Genomic DNA, 18,353 nt, shown 5'->3' with positions numbered 1-18,353 from the left:
TTTCAGGCATTTGGAAATTGCTCCCAAGGATGAACCAGACTTGTGGAGGTCTACAATTTTTTCTGAGGTCTTGGCTGTTTTCTTTTGATTTTCCCATGATGTCAAGCCAAGAGGCAATGAGTTTGAAGGTAGGCCTTGAAATACATCCACAGGTACACCTTCAATTGTCTCAAATTATGTCAATTAGCCTATCAGAAGCTTCTAAAGCTATGACATCATTTTCTGGAATTTTCCAAGCTGTTTAAAGGCACAGTCAATTTAGTGTATGTAAACTTCTGACCCACTGGAATTGTGATACATTGAGTTATAAGTGAAATAATCTGTCTGTAAACAATTGTTGGAAGAAATACTTGTGTCATGCACAAAGTAGATGCACTAACCAACTTGCCAAAACTATAGTTTGTTCACAAGAAATTTGTGGAGTGGTTGAAAAACAAGTTTTTGAAAAACGACTCCAACCTAAGTGTATGTAAACTTCCGACTTCAACTGTAGCTAGGGCCTATCTCTTGTTTGGAGGGTCCAAAGGTACCCCCAGTGTAAATAGACCCACTGATGCACAACAGGAGAAAGTAGCTAGGCTACAAAGGTTTTAACCAACTTTATAGAATTGCTTGCTTGTTTCAATGCCTGTCCTAGTCCATGGGCCAGTGGGAAAAAAATCCACTTTGGGGTGGCAAAGGTTTGATGGTATTAAATTGTTCCCCACAAGCCCCTGATCAAATTGATATATGATAGCCTACCTCTTGTTGTATGGGAGTCTAAGCAATACAATGTTCACAGGCTGATAAAGGAATGTTGAGACAAGTTGGAATGTTCACATGCTCATTGAAAATGACTATGTGAAACAACAATGGAACATTCTATTGGGTGGATCTCATCTTAAAAACCATAGGATTTGGTTAATGTTTGCCATCTGATCTAATGATTTACCTAGACTGACTCATCATTGAAAGTACAATGTTACAAATAGCCGAACTACATATTTGTTTTAGGGAAATCGGTCATACTGGGAAATAATTCAAGTTCAAGAGATCCAGATCTAGTAGTATACTGGTTTTATCATTGCCATCTGTAATAGTCTGTTGTATAGCAGTACTCAGCATGCTAAGATGAAAGGTGTGATCTGCTATTTGTTGAGTTGTCCCAGCAAGTTAACATAAATATTTAGGTAAAAACAAATGATCAAAAAAATTAACATCTCTTCTGTCCCTGACCATCATGATCTTAAAATAATGCTCTCTAACCTTACAAGTTATTTAATGAAATATGTTGCCTTATCATTTTGTAGCCATTAGTTCAGTTGCTGGTTGACAAAATAAATAGAAACAATTAAATTAGTGATTGAACAAAATCCAGCCTTTTAACACTGACCAATACATGTTTCAGTAGGCCGTATACTACAATATACTATTTTTCCATTAATTGTGTAACTAGACACTATCTATAAAGGCTGTGAAGCTAAGACTTTAGTACTTCACCAGCTATGGAAGTTGACGCCCTCATCAGCAGGTGGTTTGTTAGAATGTTATGTTGGAATGTCAGGATTCAATACTTAGATTTTACATTTAACAATATTGCATAATATTGTATATCATTATAATCACTACAAACCAGTGAAATAACCCTTTAGGAATATTATAATTTATTGTTGGAAAATAAAATACAGAAATTAGGGATCCAAATGTTAACCAGAGTCAGTTATATGAATACAGTTTTTTGCAAATTTGAAGAAGAATTTTGCTAATATTTTACAAAGATTATTTATTTTGCAAACCTGCCTAATTTGGTTGTTTTATCTGCATAACTATCATATTTTTTTTATTAGGATTAGGCAGATTACACCTATTATTGTTGTGGCAATGACAGACCAATCCAGTTAAAGCTAATTGGAGCTGGTTGGGAAAATGTGTACCCTATGGTAAATTACTAATAGCTAGGAATTTTACTTGCTTTATGTAAAGTTTGGTGGTACACCTGTAAAGGACGTCATGCTGCTTGCTTGAGTACCACTTCCTCCCGATTCTGCCCACACCTGGCGCAAACTTGGGACCGCACTCCTTAAGCGTCTTACCAGTCAGCGCCACGCGAAAAGCCAGCTATTCGTTGGCGCTTGTGGGGACACTTCAGGCTGAGGAGTAAGTTTCACACATACCCATGTGCAACACACTCATTATGAAGACATTTTGCCAAAATGGGTAACCTGTACCTCTTTGCTGGACGTAATACATTCCAATGGGATTTCAAGTAGGGTGCAATTTACGGGGAAGGTTTCACATCACATTTCTTCATTTTAACACAATTTACAGAATCATATTGCATATCATGTTAATTAATAGACATCAGTGAATGCTTCTAGAACAGTGTTTTAATGTAATATATTTGAAACGGCTACAACACAGCAATTCTGACAGCTTTTGTGTTCATATGTTTACCACTATTCTGGTCGTATTTTGCTAAATACATATCAAATTGCCTTCGTTTGAGAAGATTGTTCCCTGATAATACAAAATTACATTTTATACCCTCAATCCTGTTGGCCCAACTAACCGCATAGGGGTCATAACATTTAATGCAGTGACTATCCTCTTTCTTATAACATACAAAAATAGCCTGCCGGGTCTGAGCAGAATGCAAGCAGATTTGTTTTAAGATGGCAAATGCATTGTAATTGAACACCAACTTACGTAAGAGTCAGTTTGCCTTAATGGTTATCATGACACAGCAGAAGGGTCCGTTTACTTTGGCATCAATCAATCAAAAATCAGAGGGAAATCAAACCATAAAATCAACAAACATACAGAAAAACTTTAGAAAGTGTAGTCGAAGCACGAGAAACATGATAAATATAAATACTATAATCAGAAAGCCAAATATGGTTTCAGAGATGTACTACAAGTTGAACCCAATAAGGGACTGGGCTCAGCACTGCTCCTGTTCTGTGACACTTATAAGACTGCATTTGGATTGACCGTGGTGTTTTGCATTGTGGCTGTGGTGTTCTGTGGCTGCGTTGTCAGCTGCGCTGTCGGCTGCTCTGCCGTGTAGTTGTGGATCCAGTCCAGGTAGTTGGACACGCGGGTGTAAATCCCGTAGTTCCCCGGCCGGGCGCACCCCTTTCCCCAGCTGACGATACCCAACAGGAATGTGGTGTCTCTGTAGCGGGTGACCAGTGGTCCGCCGCTGTCCCCCTTACAGGAGTCCTGCTTGCCCTCGATGTAGCCGGCGCAGAACATGTTAGCCGTTAGCGTGACGCCGCTCATCTCAATGCAGTCCTGGGTACGTATACGTGGCACCTCCAGCCGCCGAAGGACACGTGACGTAGGGCCGTTCTCGCTGCGCCGGCCCCAGCCACTCACCGTGTGGAGGTTGATGGCCCAGAGCTCACGCTCCGCCATCGAGCGGGTTGGCAGGCAGACGGGCACGGCGAAAGGCGTGATAATGATGGCCGTCTTCAGACGTAGGAGGGCGATGTCGCTGTCCGCCGTGTCTGACACGTAGCTGTTGTGCATGATGATCTCTGCCACATCTATGGTCTGTTCCGTACCCTCGTCTTTCTCTGTGTCGTGTTCACCTGGCAACATGCAGAAAAGGTTGAAACAACTCAGACTTCAACACACAACCGCTGCATTGACTCTTTTCTAAGGAAAAACAGTCCATACCTGCCACCACCTTCAGGTGCTGGGCCTTGATATTCTCCAAGCAGTGAGAGGCAGTAAGGATCCAGGTGGGTTTGTAGATGACTCCTCCACAGAAGCCCTTCCCATTTCTCACTAACAACACCTGTAGAAACACACAGTGGGCAAAGAGACTTCACCTCTCCGACAGATACATAAACATGTCCACCGCTTTGTTTCTGAGTTCAGGCAACTGGTTCATACTGTACCTGCCAGGGGCAGTGACCCTTAGGGCACTCTGTTCCCCCCACGATGCGTGCACGGGGGTCCAACGGGACGTCTCCCTTCTCGGAGGCGCTGCCGTGCAGGACAGGAACCTTCCCACAGGCCATTGTTTCTGGAGCCACAAGAGACCAGAGGTCATACAGTGCCTTCGGATAGTATTCAGACCCCTTGACTTTTTCCACATTTTGTTACGTTACAGCCTTATTCTAAAATGGATTAAATAAATACAAATCCATAGCAATCTACACACAATACCCCAAAGCGAAAACAGGTTTTAACATTTTTGCACATTTATTACAAATAAAAAAACAGAAATACCTATTTACATAAGTATTTAGACCCTTTGCTATGAGACTCGAAATTGATCTCAGGTGCATCCTGTTTCCATTGATCATCCTTGAGATGTTTCGACAACTTGATTGAAGTCCACCTATGGTAACTTCAATTGATTGGACATGATTTGGAAAGGCACACACCTGCCTATTTAAGGTCCCACAGTTGACAGTGCATGTCAGAGCAAAAACCAAGCCATGAGGTCGAAGGAATTGTCCGTAGAGCTCCGACATAGATCTGGGGAAGGGTACCAAAGAATGTCTGCAGCATTGAAGGTCCCCAAGAACACAGTGGCCTCCATTATTCTTAAATGGAAGAAGTTTGGAACCACCAAGACTCTTCCTATAGCTGGCCGCCTGGCCAAACTGAGCAATCGGGGGAGAATGGCCTTGGTCAGGGAGGACAACAAGAACCTGATGGTAACTCTGACAGAGCACTAGAGTTCCTCTGCGGAGATAGGAGTACCTTCCAGAAGGACAACCACCTCTGCAGCACTCTACCCATCAGGCCTTTATGATAGAGTGGCCAGACGGAAGCCACTCCTCAGTAAAAGGCACATGACAGCCCGCTTGGAGTTTGCCAAAAGGCACCTAAAGACTCTCAGACCATGAGAAACAAGATTCTCTGGTCTGATGAAACCAAGAATGAACTCTTTGGCCTGAATGCCAAGAGTCATGTCTGGAGGAAACCTGGCACCATCCCTTCGGTGAAGCATGGTGGTGGCAGCATCATGCTGTGAGGATGTTTTTCAGCAACAGGGACTGGGAGACTAGTCAGGATCGAGGGAAAGATGAACGGAGCAAAGTACAGAGAGATCCTTGATGTGCCAAGCTTGTATCATCATACTTAAGAAAACTCAAGGCTGTAATCACTGCCAAAGGTGCTTCAACAAAACACTGAGTAAAGGGTCTGAATACTTGTAAATGTGATATCATTTTTTTTTATTAGCAAACATTTCTAAAAACCTGTTTTTGCTTTGTCATTATGGGGTATTTATTGATGAGGAAAAAGACCCCGTAACAAAATTAGAAAAAAGTTAAGGGGTCTGAGGACTTTCTGAATGCACTGTATATACTACAACTAGAGGGTGTATTTACTACAACCAGAGGGCACGTCTCAAATGGCACCCTATTTCCCTATATAGTGCACTACTTTTGTAAAAGTACTACACTATACACTAAGTGTACAAAACATTAGGAACACTTGCTCTTTCCATGACATACTGTAGATTGACCAGGTGAAAGTTATGATCTGTTATTCATTCCGTGTAGATGAAAGGAAGGAGACAGGTTAAAGAAGGATTTTTAAGCCTTGAGACAATTGAGACATGGATTGTGTTCGTGTGCCATTCAGAGGGTGAATGGGCAAAACAAAAGATTTAGATGCCTTTGAACGAGGTATGGTAGTAGCTGCCAGGCGCACCGGTTTGAGTGTCTCAAGAACTGCAGCGCTGCTGGGTTTTTCACTCTCAACAATTTCCTGTGTGTATCAAGAATGGTCCACCACCCAAAAGACATCCAGCCAACTTGACACAACTGTGGGAAGCATTGGAATCAACATGGGCCAGCGCCCCTGTGGAACGTTTTCGATACCTTGTAGAATCCATGCCCTGACGAATTGAGGCTGTTATGAGGGTAAAAGGGGGTGCAACTCAATATTAAGAAAGTGTTCCTAATGTTTTGTACACTCAGTGTATAGGACATAGGATGCCATTCGGGATACATCCATAGATAACATCATACATGATGACAATACAACTGGTCATACAACTTTGACATGGGACATGGCCTGTGACTGCTAACCTTGTGTCAGGCAACGCTGTCCATCAGTCCCCAGGAAGTAGCTGTCCGCACATGAACAGTTGCGTCGGCCCCCCTCCTCCTCGCAGAAGTGCTCACACCCCCCGTTCTCATGCAAGCAGGAGTCAGGAATGGCCTTGAATGCTGACATAAAGAATGGGTTTATGTAAGTAAATGGGGAAAAGAAACCTTAGAAACTAGTTTCCACAGAAACTTCTCCCATCAATAACTCTTACCTAGCTCGCAGTTCCGTCCACTGAAGCCTGGCATGCACAGGCAGGTGTAAGAAGATCCTGATATGCTCGAGCAGCTTCCTTTGTTTTGGCAGGGGTCCGATTGGCAGCTGTCTTGAACTGTAAGGATGAATACATTTGTGTACATTTGGGATCTCATGATCAACAAAGATGTTAAAAGATTCAAATATAGTGGTGGTGGTGTCTGGGTATTTCTGACTGTAGAAATGACACACTGTACGGAAACTCACCATTGTAGTTTCTCCAGAACTCCTCCTAAGGGAAGAGAATGGGGACAATTCACTGAGGATATCAGGTAGGAATCATGTTCATAGTCATTATTGTTTTTTTTGCCTATCATGCAGACTATGGTCTGTTCATGATCAGATTGTGGTTCAACCAGGCACTGACCGTAGCCTGTTCGTGCTCAAACACTTCCCGCGCCTCCTCTTTGGAACACTTCTCCTCAAGGCACTCTCGCTCCAGGTCCCCCCTTTTGAGCTCCTCGAACCAGCCGGTGTTGGCACGCTTAGGCCGGATGAGGAGGCCATGGGCCTGGTCCCGCGCCAAGAACACTGCAAGACCGGAGGAGAGGGGAGTTGTACACACACACACATAGACACATATGCACAAACACACACAGATACACACATAAAAACACACACAAACACACACACACACACACACACACACACGCACGCATATGCACAAACTGCATGCACACACACAAGCAAACAGGAAGACGACAGAGGTAGATATGTATTGTACATAAATGAATGCATATTTAAAACTAAAGTTAGAAACACACACACACACACAAAAACACAAGTTAACCTACCTGAGGCGGGATGACAGCAGCGGATACTTAATGTAAGACAGAGAACATGAAGCCACATGATGACTGCCCTCAGAATATCTAAGCACACTGTCGCTCTCTGTTCCTCTCAGTCCACAGGTCCAAAGTCTGGACAAAATCCTGATTTGGGCCCTAACCCTCCCCTAACACGTGCTTACCTTCCTCTGTCACTGACCCTATGCAGGCTCCTCCCTCCCTTTCACAGCCCCTCATACTCTTTCAGTTACATCACTGATCTCATGGCTACATGCACGCTAAGTTGTGTTATGTTTCTTATCAGTTAGGAAAACAATCCAACTTCATTTTCAAATAATTATTTATTTATTCTGGCTGAATACACTGTAATTTTCATCAAACACAGACGTTAATACTTGGATCAAAGAAAATATATTTCTTAGATTTGTCTAAGAAACTATAAAGATTAATGTCATCATTATATTTATAGTTTATATCTTAATCCAGATTCTAGTTTGGTGCAGGATTGTGTCTTGGACTATTATCCAGCATCATCCTTGAGGAGATCTGTCAGTGTTTTTTGGAGGGGTGTTTTTAAATGGACACTCCCACTCAGCCGGTCGCCATGGTCTGATTGATCCAGTCCAGGAAGTTAGAGACGCGGGTATAGATTCCGTAGACGTCCTCTTGGGCGCACCCTTTACCCCAGCTCACCACGCCCGTCAGAAACCAGGTGTTCTTGTAGCGGGTGACCAGGGGCCCTCCGCTGTCCCCCTGGCACGCATCTTTTTTCCCGTCCCTGAACCCAGCACACAGCATGTTCCTGGTCACATTGAGGCCTGTGGTGCGACACTCCTGTAGGGGGACCCGAGGAACCTCCAGCCTCTGGAGCAGAGTGGACGGGGGTCCCGACTGGGCCAGGCGGCCCCAGCCACTCACCACGGAGGTGCGCATGGCCCCTAGCGTGCGCCCGAAGGAGCCGTCCAAGGCGGGCAGGCACACAGGCACCACGAAGGGTCCAAGCACTACTTCCCTCTTGAGGTAGAGCAGAGACAGGTCCCGGTCCGTGGAGGTGTGGTTGTATTGGGGGTGGATCAGCATCCTCGTCACCCGCCGAACCTGCTCCGTGCCCTCCTTCTTCGCACGGTTGTGTTCACCTTGAAGGGGGAGGAACTCAGGATCAGTGGACAGTGAACACTCAGAGGTGATAGTTAGCATTGGGTTTTGTGGCAGCTGAGATACTGGGAGCGTTGAGAGAACACTGTAATACCATTTTCCCACTCACCCACTGTGACTTGCCAATGGGAGGCAGTCGTGTGCCACATGCAGTGGGCAGCAGTAAGGATCCAATGTGGAGCCAAGAGGATCCCCCCACATTTATATTCATTCATGTACTCCAGCATAACCTGCAGTGACAGAGGGAGAGGAGAGTGTGAGACAGATATAGATCTGGATCTAGCCACATGTTGGTCAGTCAATAACTACAGTGCAATGCTATACCTGCCATGGGCACTCTCCCTTAGGACAAATTGTGCCTTTCACAATTCGGGGCCCGGGCCTGAACGTTTTCACAATTCTTCCACAGGGAAACGGAACTAAGAGGAGGGAGGGAGGGAGAGAGGGAGAGAGAGAGGTTAGGAGTTGAGGATAAAGAGAGAATACAGGCAAGAGAAGGACTACAAAAGGAGAAGATGAAGTGCTTGTATGGAGATGGCCTCAAGAAGCACAGGGCTGTTGGGAGTTGTAGTTGTTAGGGTTTGGCCCAGTGTGATACAGACCTTGGGGTATGCAGCTAATGCTGTCATTGCCCAGGCTGTACCCAGGGGCACAGTGACAACGGTGAGACAGGTCTGGAAACTCTGTACAGAAGTGCTCACATCCCCCATTTCTGTACAGACAACCATCATAAGAGTTCATCAAGGCTGTGGAGGTAGAGATAGAGACAGACAGGAACCAAGAGACAAGAGAAATGGAAACCATTATTGAAGAAGATCCAAGAGCTAATTTCAGTGATTCGACAGACAGATACAGGTGTGTTGTACCTACTTTGGCCACAGTTTCGTCCATCAAACCCAGGGAGACAAATGCAGATGTATGTGTTCACCTGACCTACACAGGTAGCACCATTCAAGCAGGGGCCAGACTCACACTGATCCACCACTACAGACAGAGACAATATTAGATTATTATTAGAACCATTATAATGAGCAACGAGAAATATATGTAGATTTGGCAACATGTACAGACCAGTCAAAGGTTTGGACACACCTACTCATTCTAGGGTTTTTCTTTATTTTTACTATTTTCTACATGATAGAATAATATTGAAGACATCAAAACTATGAAATAACACATATGGAATCATGTAGTAATCAAAAAGGTGTTAAACAAATCAAAATATATTTTAGATTCTTCAAAGAAGCCACCCTTTGCCTTGATGACAGCTTTTAACACTTTTTTGGTTACTAAACGATTCCATATGTGTTATTTCATAGTTTTGATGTCTTCACTATTATTATACAATGTAGAAATAGTAAAAATAAAGAAAACCCCTGGAATGAGTAGGTGTGTCCAAACTTTTGACTGGTACTGTAAGTTAAAGTTGAGTGTAGCTTTGAGTCCCCTGAAGATAGCCTACCTGAGTAGCTCTTCCAGAACTCCTCCTGCATAAAACAAGAGAGAGGGGTATTTAAAAAGATTCTAATGTTCTGGGACAAATATGGAGAACCTACCTCCTCAGATTCCATCTGATCATTCCGTTTACACTCACCAATTGTTCGGGGAGGGTGAAGATCTCCCGTGCCTCCTCGTAGCCACATTGCTCCTCCAGACACTCTCTCTCCAGGTCTCCCAGTCTCAGCTCCTCCAGCAGGCTGTTAGCACGCCGCGAGCGCTGATGATGGAGCACCCCACTGGCCTCCTGTGTACTCAGGAATACTGGAGCTGCCAGGACGGGACATGACTGCTCACACTACATAGACTTTAAATTGATAGACATCCAACAAACTTCCACAGGAACAGAGTACAAATAGTAGGAAAATGAAGAAGAATCCTAATGAAGACCATGGGTGGTTTAAAAGTTGCTATTACTGCACACACAAGGCTGTAAACAGTCTCTGTACACAAATACAGTCAGACTGACAGAAAGACAGATAGACAGACAGGAAGTCAAGCAGGGCATTGAATAGCCAGCAGCGTGTGGTGCTGTATTTGAAAGGTACAGGGCTGATCCAAGAACCACCAAAGTAATTTACATCCTCAGATCTGAGACTCACTTCCAGGGAGGCAGGCTGGGATACAGAGGGCCAGCAGGATAAGGTGGCTGAGCTTCACTTTCAGAGCGTCCGTGGTCGTAGACGACTCCATTACTGAGCTCTCAGGGCTCGACCCAAGTTCAGTCCTCCCACAAACACATACTCCACAAACACACAAACAGCAAATCAGTCTCTCTCTCCCCTCCCTGACAGAACATGTATCAGGGTAAACCCACGGGGCAGTTGGCTGGGAGACTAACATTGTGAAATACAGTGACTGGACTGGAGCCAAGGAGGCATTACTAGTATCACACCAACAGGAGGTGCTGTTGTATGACAACACAGTGGAGGCAGGATATTTGTCCACATGATAATGCATGTATTCAATGTATCAAAAATGTAAATAACTCATTTTTGATAAAATGTGCAGTTACTGCTCATTTGCTTTGTAAGGCAGTATAGTTTACAGTCCAGAAAGCTATAATGGCTCTGAGGCAACATATCTTCAATGCAACTTCCTAAAATAACTGCCCACCTCAATATTAATGTAGTCTATTGCCACTATAGAACTAACACTTTACATTGAGGGAGGGAAGACAGACCTGTCCCTGAGGAAGATACAGTGCCTTCAGAAAGTATTTGTGCCCTTTGACTTATTCCACAGTTTGTTGTATTACAGCCTGATTTCAAAATTGATCAAATTTACCCATCTACACACAATACCCCATAATGACAAAGTGAAAACATATTATTAGAAATGTTTGCAAATGTATTGAAAATGAAATACAGAAATATATAATTTACATAAGTATTCACACCAGAGTCAATACTTTGTGGAAGACCTTTGGGTAAGTCTCTAAGAGCTTTCCACACCGGGATTGTGCAACATTTGCCCCAAATTCTTTTAACATTTCTTCAAGTTCTGTCAAATTGGTTGTTGATCATTGCTAGACAACCATTTTCCATAGATTTTCAAGTAGATTTAATTCAAAACTGTAACTCGGCCACTCAAGAACATTCACTGAAAGGTGAATTCATCTCCCAGTGTCTGGTGGAAAGTAGACTGAATCAGGTTTTCCTCTAGGATTTTGCCTGTGCTTAGCTCCATTCCGTTTATTTTTATGCTAAGAAACTACCCAGTCATTAACGATTACAAGCATACCCATAACATGATACAGCCACCAATATGCTTGAAAATATGGAGAGTGGTACTCAGTAATGTGTTGTATTGGATTTGGCCCAAACATAACACTTTGTATTCAGGACAAAAAGTTAATTCCTTTCCCACATGTTTTGCAGTATTACTTTAGTGCCTTGTTGCAAACAGGATGCATTTTTTGAAATATTTGTATTCTGTAGATGCTTTCTTCTTTTCAATGTCATTTAGGTTAGTATTGTGGAGTAACCACAATGTTGTTGATCCATCCTCAGTTTTCTCTTATCACAGCCATTAAACGTTGTAACTATTTTAAAGTAAACATTTTGTACCTTTATTTGACTAGGCAAGTCAGTTAAGAACAAATTCTTATTTACAATGACAGCCTAGGAACAGTGGGTTAACTGCCTTGTTCAGGGGCAGAACAATGGTTTTTTATCTTGTTAGCTCAGGGATTCAATCTGAGCACCTTTCAGTTATTGATCCAACGCTCAAACCACTAGGCTACCTACATTGACCTCATGGTAAAATACCTAAGCGGCTTCCTTCTTCTCCGGCAACTGAGTTAGGAAGGACGCCTCTATATTTGTAGTGTACACCATCCAAAGTGTAATTAATAACTTCACCATGCTCAAAGGGATATTCAATGTCTGTTTTTTTCTTTCTTCCTACCAATAGGTGCCCTTCTTTGCAAGTCATTGGAAAACCTCCTTGGTCTTTGTGGTTTAATCTGTGATTGAAATTTACTGCTTGACTGAAGGACCTTACAGATAACTGTCTGGGGTACAGAGATAATCAAAAATCATATTTAACATTATTGCAAACAGAGTCCATTAAACGTTTTATGTGACTTAAGCAAATTTTATCCTGAACTTTAGACTTGCCATAACAAAGGGTCTGAATACTTTTGACTCAATACATTTCAGCTTTTCATTTTTTATTAATTTGCAAAATGTTCTAAAAACATAGTTCAACTTTCACATTATAGGGTATTGTGTGGGTATTATAGGGTATTACCTTTCATTGTGTGTAACAGTTACGTGAATTAAGTTATCAATGTTCTTAAACCGAACTTCAATTAAACTACTCAGTCTGCCCCCCCCCCAGAGTGTGTAAGATTCTGGTTGAATGACGCAGACGGAGAACCAGCCCACAATGGTCAAAACGTTTATTTATGAGAGCTCTAAAATCCGTTCAATGCACAAAGCCTTTTATATTAACACACACACACACACACACACACACACACACACACAAACTTACATCAGTAGAGAACTCCACCCCGCTTTTTTTTCCCACATTACACATACATTCCTTATCAACCTTGCCACCTGTCTTCTAATCTCCTGCCAACTAGCCGTTCCCAGGCCGTTGTTTCTCTCCCTAACTTAGGGAGGCATCTTCTCCTGTTCCTTTCCCAAGGTCGTCTTATCAACTCTGCCCTGCTCATTTTGAAGTGGTAACAGTGTCTTACTTACACACAGTATTGGAATATAGTTTTTAACCCATTATTATAGCCTTATTTCGAATACATTTCAACATGTTATAGGTTTTCTGAGTGAAAACATTTAGTCAAACCTTTAATCATATAATTTCCATTACAGTAACCCACTTGGTTTCTCAAATGACTGCCTCACCTGGTTCACCAACTACTTCTCTGATAGAGTTCAGTGTGTCAAATCGGAGGGCCTGTTGTCCGGACCTCTGGCAGTCTCTATGGGGGTGCCACAGGTTTCATTTCTCGGGCCTACTCACTTCTCTGTATACATCAATGATGTCGCTCTTGCTGCTGGTGATTCTCTGATCCACCTCTACGCAGACAACACCATTCTGTATACTTCTGGCCCTTCTTTGGACACTGTTAACTAACCTCCAGATGAGCTTCAATGCCATACAACTCTCCTTCCGTGGCCTCCAACTGCTCTTACAGTGAGGGAAAAAAGTATTTGATCCCCTGCTGATTTTGTACATTTGCCCACTGACAAAGAAATGATCAGTCTATAATTTTAATGGTAGGTTTATTTGAACAGTGAGAGACAGAATAACAACAAAAATCCTGAAAAACGCATGTCAAATATGTTATACATTGATTTGCATTTTAATGAGGGAAATAAGTATTTGACTCCCTCAATCAGAAAGATTTCTGGCCCCCATGTGTCTTTTATACAGGTAACGAGCTGAGATTAGGAGCACACTCTTAAAGGGAGTGCTCCTAATCTCAGTTTGTTACCTGTATAAAAGACACCTGTCCACAGAAGCAATCAATCAATCAGATTAGAGATGGTAACAGTGTATACTATTGTATGTGCGCATAATCGACCAGCATACATGCTTTTATTCAACTTTAAAACACAATTTGGCAGGGCATATTACCTTTCAAATAACTTCCCTGGATTCTATCCAAATGAAAATAAGACTGATAAAATAAATTACCATTGAACTGCCATAATCAAATCACAATGTTTCCCTTCGCGTAATTTTGAAACAAGGAATGTAGAAATGTTGCAGGCTACTGTCTACCTGCTTCTGCAATTAATGTATATGATCAAATGTACTTTAAAAAAGGTTAACTTTTTCTTCTTCAACTCAAACTCGATATGACTTTAAAGTTTACGGTATAATTCCAAGTCGAAACAGATCGCGCATATATTCTGATGAAATTCTGTGACGTTTTGGTTGTTCCGCAGGGTTTTTACCCCGGCTGTTCATCACACATGCTTTTCTTGAGGCTTGTCAAAGTTCCGTAGCCGAAGTCTACGCCCCTTCGTCGGTGATTGGTCAACAATACGTTGTCATTTAACGAGAGACGACTAGTTTTCATGCAGATGATAAGAAATACTGCACCAAAAATCTTAGATGTAAAATTGCGCAACTAAGATCTCCTCAGCAAAAACGCAAAATGATTTACAGATTTCTCTTAAATTAATTGAGACTATTTTGAGGACGTGTACTGACTATGGCGTCTCAAGAGGTACAAACAGTAATATTTCCACTTCTTTCTAATTTTTCAAGTGAAGGTATTTTAAGGGAGTATGCGAGCACAGACGTACACTTCGCCTGGCCGAGTTCTGCTAGGAGCAAACCGAACCTATGTATGCGGACGCCTTTAGTGCGTAAACTCCAACTGATCTCTAAAATATATTTAATGGAGACACAGCTGTGAACACTTACTTGAAGTATGGTCGAGAGAGATAACTGAGCTTTCAGCTGGGGAGTAAACCAAGGCAAACCTGGAAGGCCTTAAGGGTAGAATTGGGAAAATAAGCACTTTTACACAAGGTAATTATTTGTGCATAGTAATCTTTTTCATTGTAAGGTACCTTTTTGTGCATACAACGACCAGCATGTGAATACCAAGGCCAATATAAGGCTCAAAATCAACAAACATATGTACACAGATGTTGTTATGAGTTACAACAACCAAACGGAGGTAAGGTATGTGTGTCAGTGCTATGATGCGCGCTTTATGTCCTATAGGGGGCAGTCTCAGAACATCTTTAGTATTTCATGGATGGGTTCCTGTGCATTCCTCAATCCATCCTTCCACTCCTGGGGTACAGATCCACCGTGTACCCTGCCCTCGCCCCCAGCAGAGCCCCCAAAGCAAAACCCCTGTTGCAGTTCTCTCCTGAAAAGGACACACAGACACTTTAGACTGACAATTCTCAAAACACATACCTTAAAACAGATGAATTGGCATCACATGCAAACAAACAAACTTACCGCCACAATTGGTGTTTGCCAGGATCCCTCCATGAGGGTCGCTGTGAAACTTGTGTGCTAGGTAGAACATACTACTGAGGGCACCTATAAAGGACACAAACTTCTATTAGACTCAGTGGACACTTGCATCACACACTTAAATGGAACTAAATGACACTGCTGTGGATAGGTAGACAAAGAGTAGAGAGAGAGTGATAGACACCTTGGGTGTAGCAGGCATTTCCAAGCATTTCCACTGCACTCTGGTGAACCTTGAGCCCCTCTGCAGAAGAGGTTGGAAACCTGGCTGCTTTCTGTATGTAGGGCTTGCAAGTGTCCCATGCATCCAGCTCGGGTGACTTGAGGGCGGCCCCCGCTTGCTGCTTCAGACACTCCCCATTCAGAGTGGCATGGAGGGCTCGGGCGTACAGCGTCACATATTTCTCCACCTTGGGGTGGGTGAGCCGGACAAACTCTACCGCTGCAGACACCTGGGAGAGGAAGAGAGAAAGGACAGCAAAAGAGGGGGAGAGAGAGGTTCATTGGGAAAATCTTAATTTCTTGTGTTCTCGTCTCCTTCTCAAAACCCATTAGATGAGAAGTTCAACGGTCCCTCCACTCTGACCTTCTCATCCAATGGGTTTTGAGATGAGGCAAGGAGAGAAGGATGAAGGAAATGCAATTGAGATTGTCCTATTTAAATATTCCAAAAAGAGGTGGGTGCAACACTTGCAGCTTGGTCCTCATTGGCTGTGGCAGAGAGAAGCACAAAGGGGATGGCCATGGGGAGGCAGCCAATAGCGTCTAGCTGGCTGTCGGGGACTGACACGTTCATCTTCTGCTGGTAGCGCTGCTCTGCAAACTCCAACACCAGGAACACATAGACAAGACACACAAACGTAACACCAGGAACACATAGACAAGACACACAAACATAACACCTGGAACACATAGACGAGACACACAAACGTAACACCAGGAACACATAGACAAGACACACAAACGTAACACCAGGAACACATAGACGAGACACACAAACATAACACCTGGAACACATAGACGAGACACACAAACGTAACACCTGGAACACATAGACAAGACACACAAACGTAACACCTGGAACACATAGACAAGACACACAAACGTAACACCAGGAACACATAGACGAGACACACAAACGTAACACCTGGAACACATAGACGAGACACACAAACGTAACACCTGGAACACATAGACAAGACACAAACGTAACACCAGGAACACATAGACGAGACACACAAACGTAACACCTGGAACACATAGACAAGACACACAAACGTAACACCTGGAACACATAGACAAGACACACAAACGTAACACCTGGAACACATAGACAAGACACACAAACGTAACACCTGGAACACATAGACAAGACAAACTGTGAGACACTGTCTGGTTAGGTGTATAACCTCGTATGTATGCATGCATGCATGTGCGTGTGCATTACCTTGCTGGAGGAAGTGGGTTTGGGGTCTTGCCAGTCGGAGAAGAATGCTCTGTGGAAGGACTCTGCGTAGGTGTCTCCATGTGTTCCTGGCGTGGTCATGAAGTGTACGTAATCAGCCAGCTCCGCCCCCCCTCGCCGCTGGTTCTGCCACAGTGGCAAACTTCCCCCCTGTCAGGGGCTGTGCCACCCTCAGGGAGCAGATGGCATTCAGGGTATTCTCACCTGCCTGGAGACCTGCACAGAGATATAGAGGTATACTTAACTGAATAATTGATAATATGTATTGTCAATAATTATTTTCCTTACAGAACCGCTTTTAATGATGTATACAGACCAAGGTCATAGACAGTTACTTTTTTCATTTATTACATTCATTCGTGAGATGAACTGAAATTAAGTGAGTACCTTGGTGATAGTGGACCGATCCGCCTGATGCCTTCCAGAACTTGAGCTTGTTATGGAGGATTACGCTACCCACAACATGGGGTCAGTTCCCACCAGAGGGCCATGCAGTGCGACCGCTCCCCGCTATGGACCGGAGGGAAAGAGACAACAGATTAAGGACTAACTCAAAATGTTTCAATGTACCTATTGCCAGTTTGATGAACATCAGGAGAAGAATGAATGCTCCTGCATATATCAAACACTCATGTCATAATTCATGACCAATAAACAACTCATTTTCAAATTCAGTAAAGGGTGATGTTAACATACCTGAGTTGGTGAGGATGCTGGACGGGTGTCTGTTGTTGGGTGCGTTGAAGCCGGTGATCCATCCTCCAAAATCTCTCTTGATGTCATCGATGTTGTAGTACCAGTGCACGGACATGGCGTCGGCGGCACACATTCCCCACAGCGCCTCTCCCACCGACCTTCGCACCTGGGTCATCTCGGCTAGAGACTGGTGGTGTTACTTCAGAAATCAAACACAAAAACATGTATATTTCAATAATAATTGTAGTCTATGTTCAGATGGGTTACCCTGTGGCTACTGGTGCTCCAGGAGACTATATAGGTAACGTTATGCGAGCTGTAATAAAGAGTCCAAACGTGGACATAGACAGGACAGAATTCCTTGACATTGTTTAGAGTGGTTAAAGAAACATATGCGGTCCTACCGTAGAAATGTCAAATTGTAGAATGATCCTCACCCTATTGTAGTAGTTTCAGCTGCATGTATGAACACCAGAATGCGCATAATAATTTCGATATAGAACTTGAGTAAATTCATTATTGCTGTGTTACAAAACTACACAGGGTCGTATTCACTTGACACCAAACGGGCCAAAACGGGGAGGGACTACCTAAACTTGTCCAATAAGAAACTCGTTGTCGTTGCAAAACGTTTCCGTTGCAAAACGTTTTGCTCTAATGAATAGACCTAGAAAATAGCCGGCTGCATAACCTGAGTTTGACATAACTACCAATTTACATATTGTAACCGTCAGACAGTCAACTCTCGCCAACTGTACATAAGTCCCTCAACTTGCAAGATGACGAACATTAAAGTTGAAGAATGTTTCATATTCGTAGTGAAATTTAACTGTCTCACTTTTCAACGGGGTCAATTCATGAAAAGCTAATGGAGAATATATATATATTCAGTTTTAAAAATGAGACATTAAATATTGAAACGTTTGACTCAAGCGAATGTAAAATTGGTCAATTAATCTGATTCC

At 43.1% G+C, this 18,353-nt stretch overlaps 3 protein-coding genes across 5 annotated transcripts; all 3 read right to left on the bottom strand.

The window, feature by feature from the left end:
- Positions 1 to 2,348: 2,348 nt before the first annotated feature.
- On the bottom strand, positions 2,349 to 7,261 carry f7 (coagulation factor VII). Its single transcript, XM_014152389.3, has 8 exons — positions 7,104 to 7,261; positions 6,677 to 6,840; positions 6,517 to 6,541; positions 6,269 to 6,385; positions 6,036 to 6,176; positions 3,885 to 4,012; positions 3,661 to 3,781; positions 2,349 to 3,572 (listed from the first exon to the last, which is right to left on the bottom strand). Exons 1-8 carry the CDS (start codon positions 7,159 to 7,161, stop codon positions 2,947 to 2,949), a joined length of 1,380 nt encoding a protein of 459 aa, XP_014007864.3. The 5' UTR covers positions 7,162 to 7,261; the 3' UTR covers positions 2,349 to 2,946.
- A 158-nt stretch (positions 7,262 to 7,419) lies between these two features.
- Positions 7,420 to 10,550, bottom strand: LOC106575739 (coagulation factor VII). The gene is made up of 8 exons (XM_014152409.3): positions 10,352 to 10,550; positions 9,847 to 10,019; positions 9,715 to 9,739; positions 9,123 to 9,236; positions 8,855 to 8,998; positions 8,577 to 8,671; positions 8,362 to 8,482; positions 7,420 to 8,233 (listed from the first exon to the last, which is right to left on the bottom strand). The coding sequence occupies exons 1-8, from the start codon at positions 10,440 to 10,442 to the stop codon at positions 7,689 to 7,691; spliced, it is 1,308 nt and encodes a 435-aa protein (XP_014007884.1). The 5' UTR covers positions 10,443 to 10,550; the 3' UTR covers positions 7,420 to 7,688.
- Positions 10,551 to 13,487: 2,937 nt separating this feature from the next.
- LOC106575731 (uncharacterized) lies at positions 13,488 to 18,310 on the bottom strand. 3 transcript variants are annotated; one of them, XR_006760040.2, is made up of 9 exons: positions 17,793 to 18,310; positions 17,389 to 17,587; positions 17,080 to 17,202; positions 16,675 to 16,908; positions 15,922 to 16,582; positions 15,412 to 15,679; positions 15,210 to 15,293; positions 14,881 to 15,114; positions 13,488 to 14,806 (listed from the first exon to the last, which is right to left on the bottom strand). XR_006760040.2 is itself a non-coding variant. In XM_045699224.2 (8 exons), the coding sequence occupies exons 4-8, from the start codon at positions 16,752 to 16,754 to the stop codon at positions 15,017 to 15,019; spliced, it is 1,191 nt and encodes a 396-aa protein (XP_045555180.2). In that variant the 5' UTR covers positions 16,755 to 16,908; positions 17,080 to 17,202; positions 17,389 to 17,587; positions 17,793 to 18,310; the 3' UTR covers positions 13,488 to 15,016. The 3 variants fall into 3 exon arrangements, 2 of the variants coding, with proteins under 2 accessions (XP_045555180.2, XP_045555181.2); XM_045699224.2 differs by having other exon boundaries at positions 13,488 to 15,114; XM_045699225.2 differs by having other exon boundaries at positions 13,488 to 15,114; positions 17,826 to 18,310.
- Between the last annotated feature and the right edge of the window lie 43 nt (positions 18,311 to 18,353).

This window comes from Salmo salar, chromosome 17, assembly GCF_965601325.2.
Source record: "Salmo salar chromosome 17, fSalSal1, whole genome shotgun sequence".
NCBI classification, from domain to species: Eukaryota; Metazoa; Chordata; class Actinopteri; order Salmoniformes; family Salmonidae; genus Salmo; species Salmo salar.
This window is presented reverse-complemented; position numbering and strand designations above follow the sequence as displayed.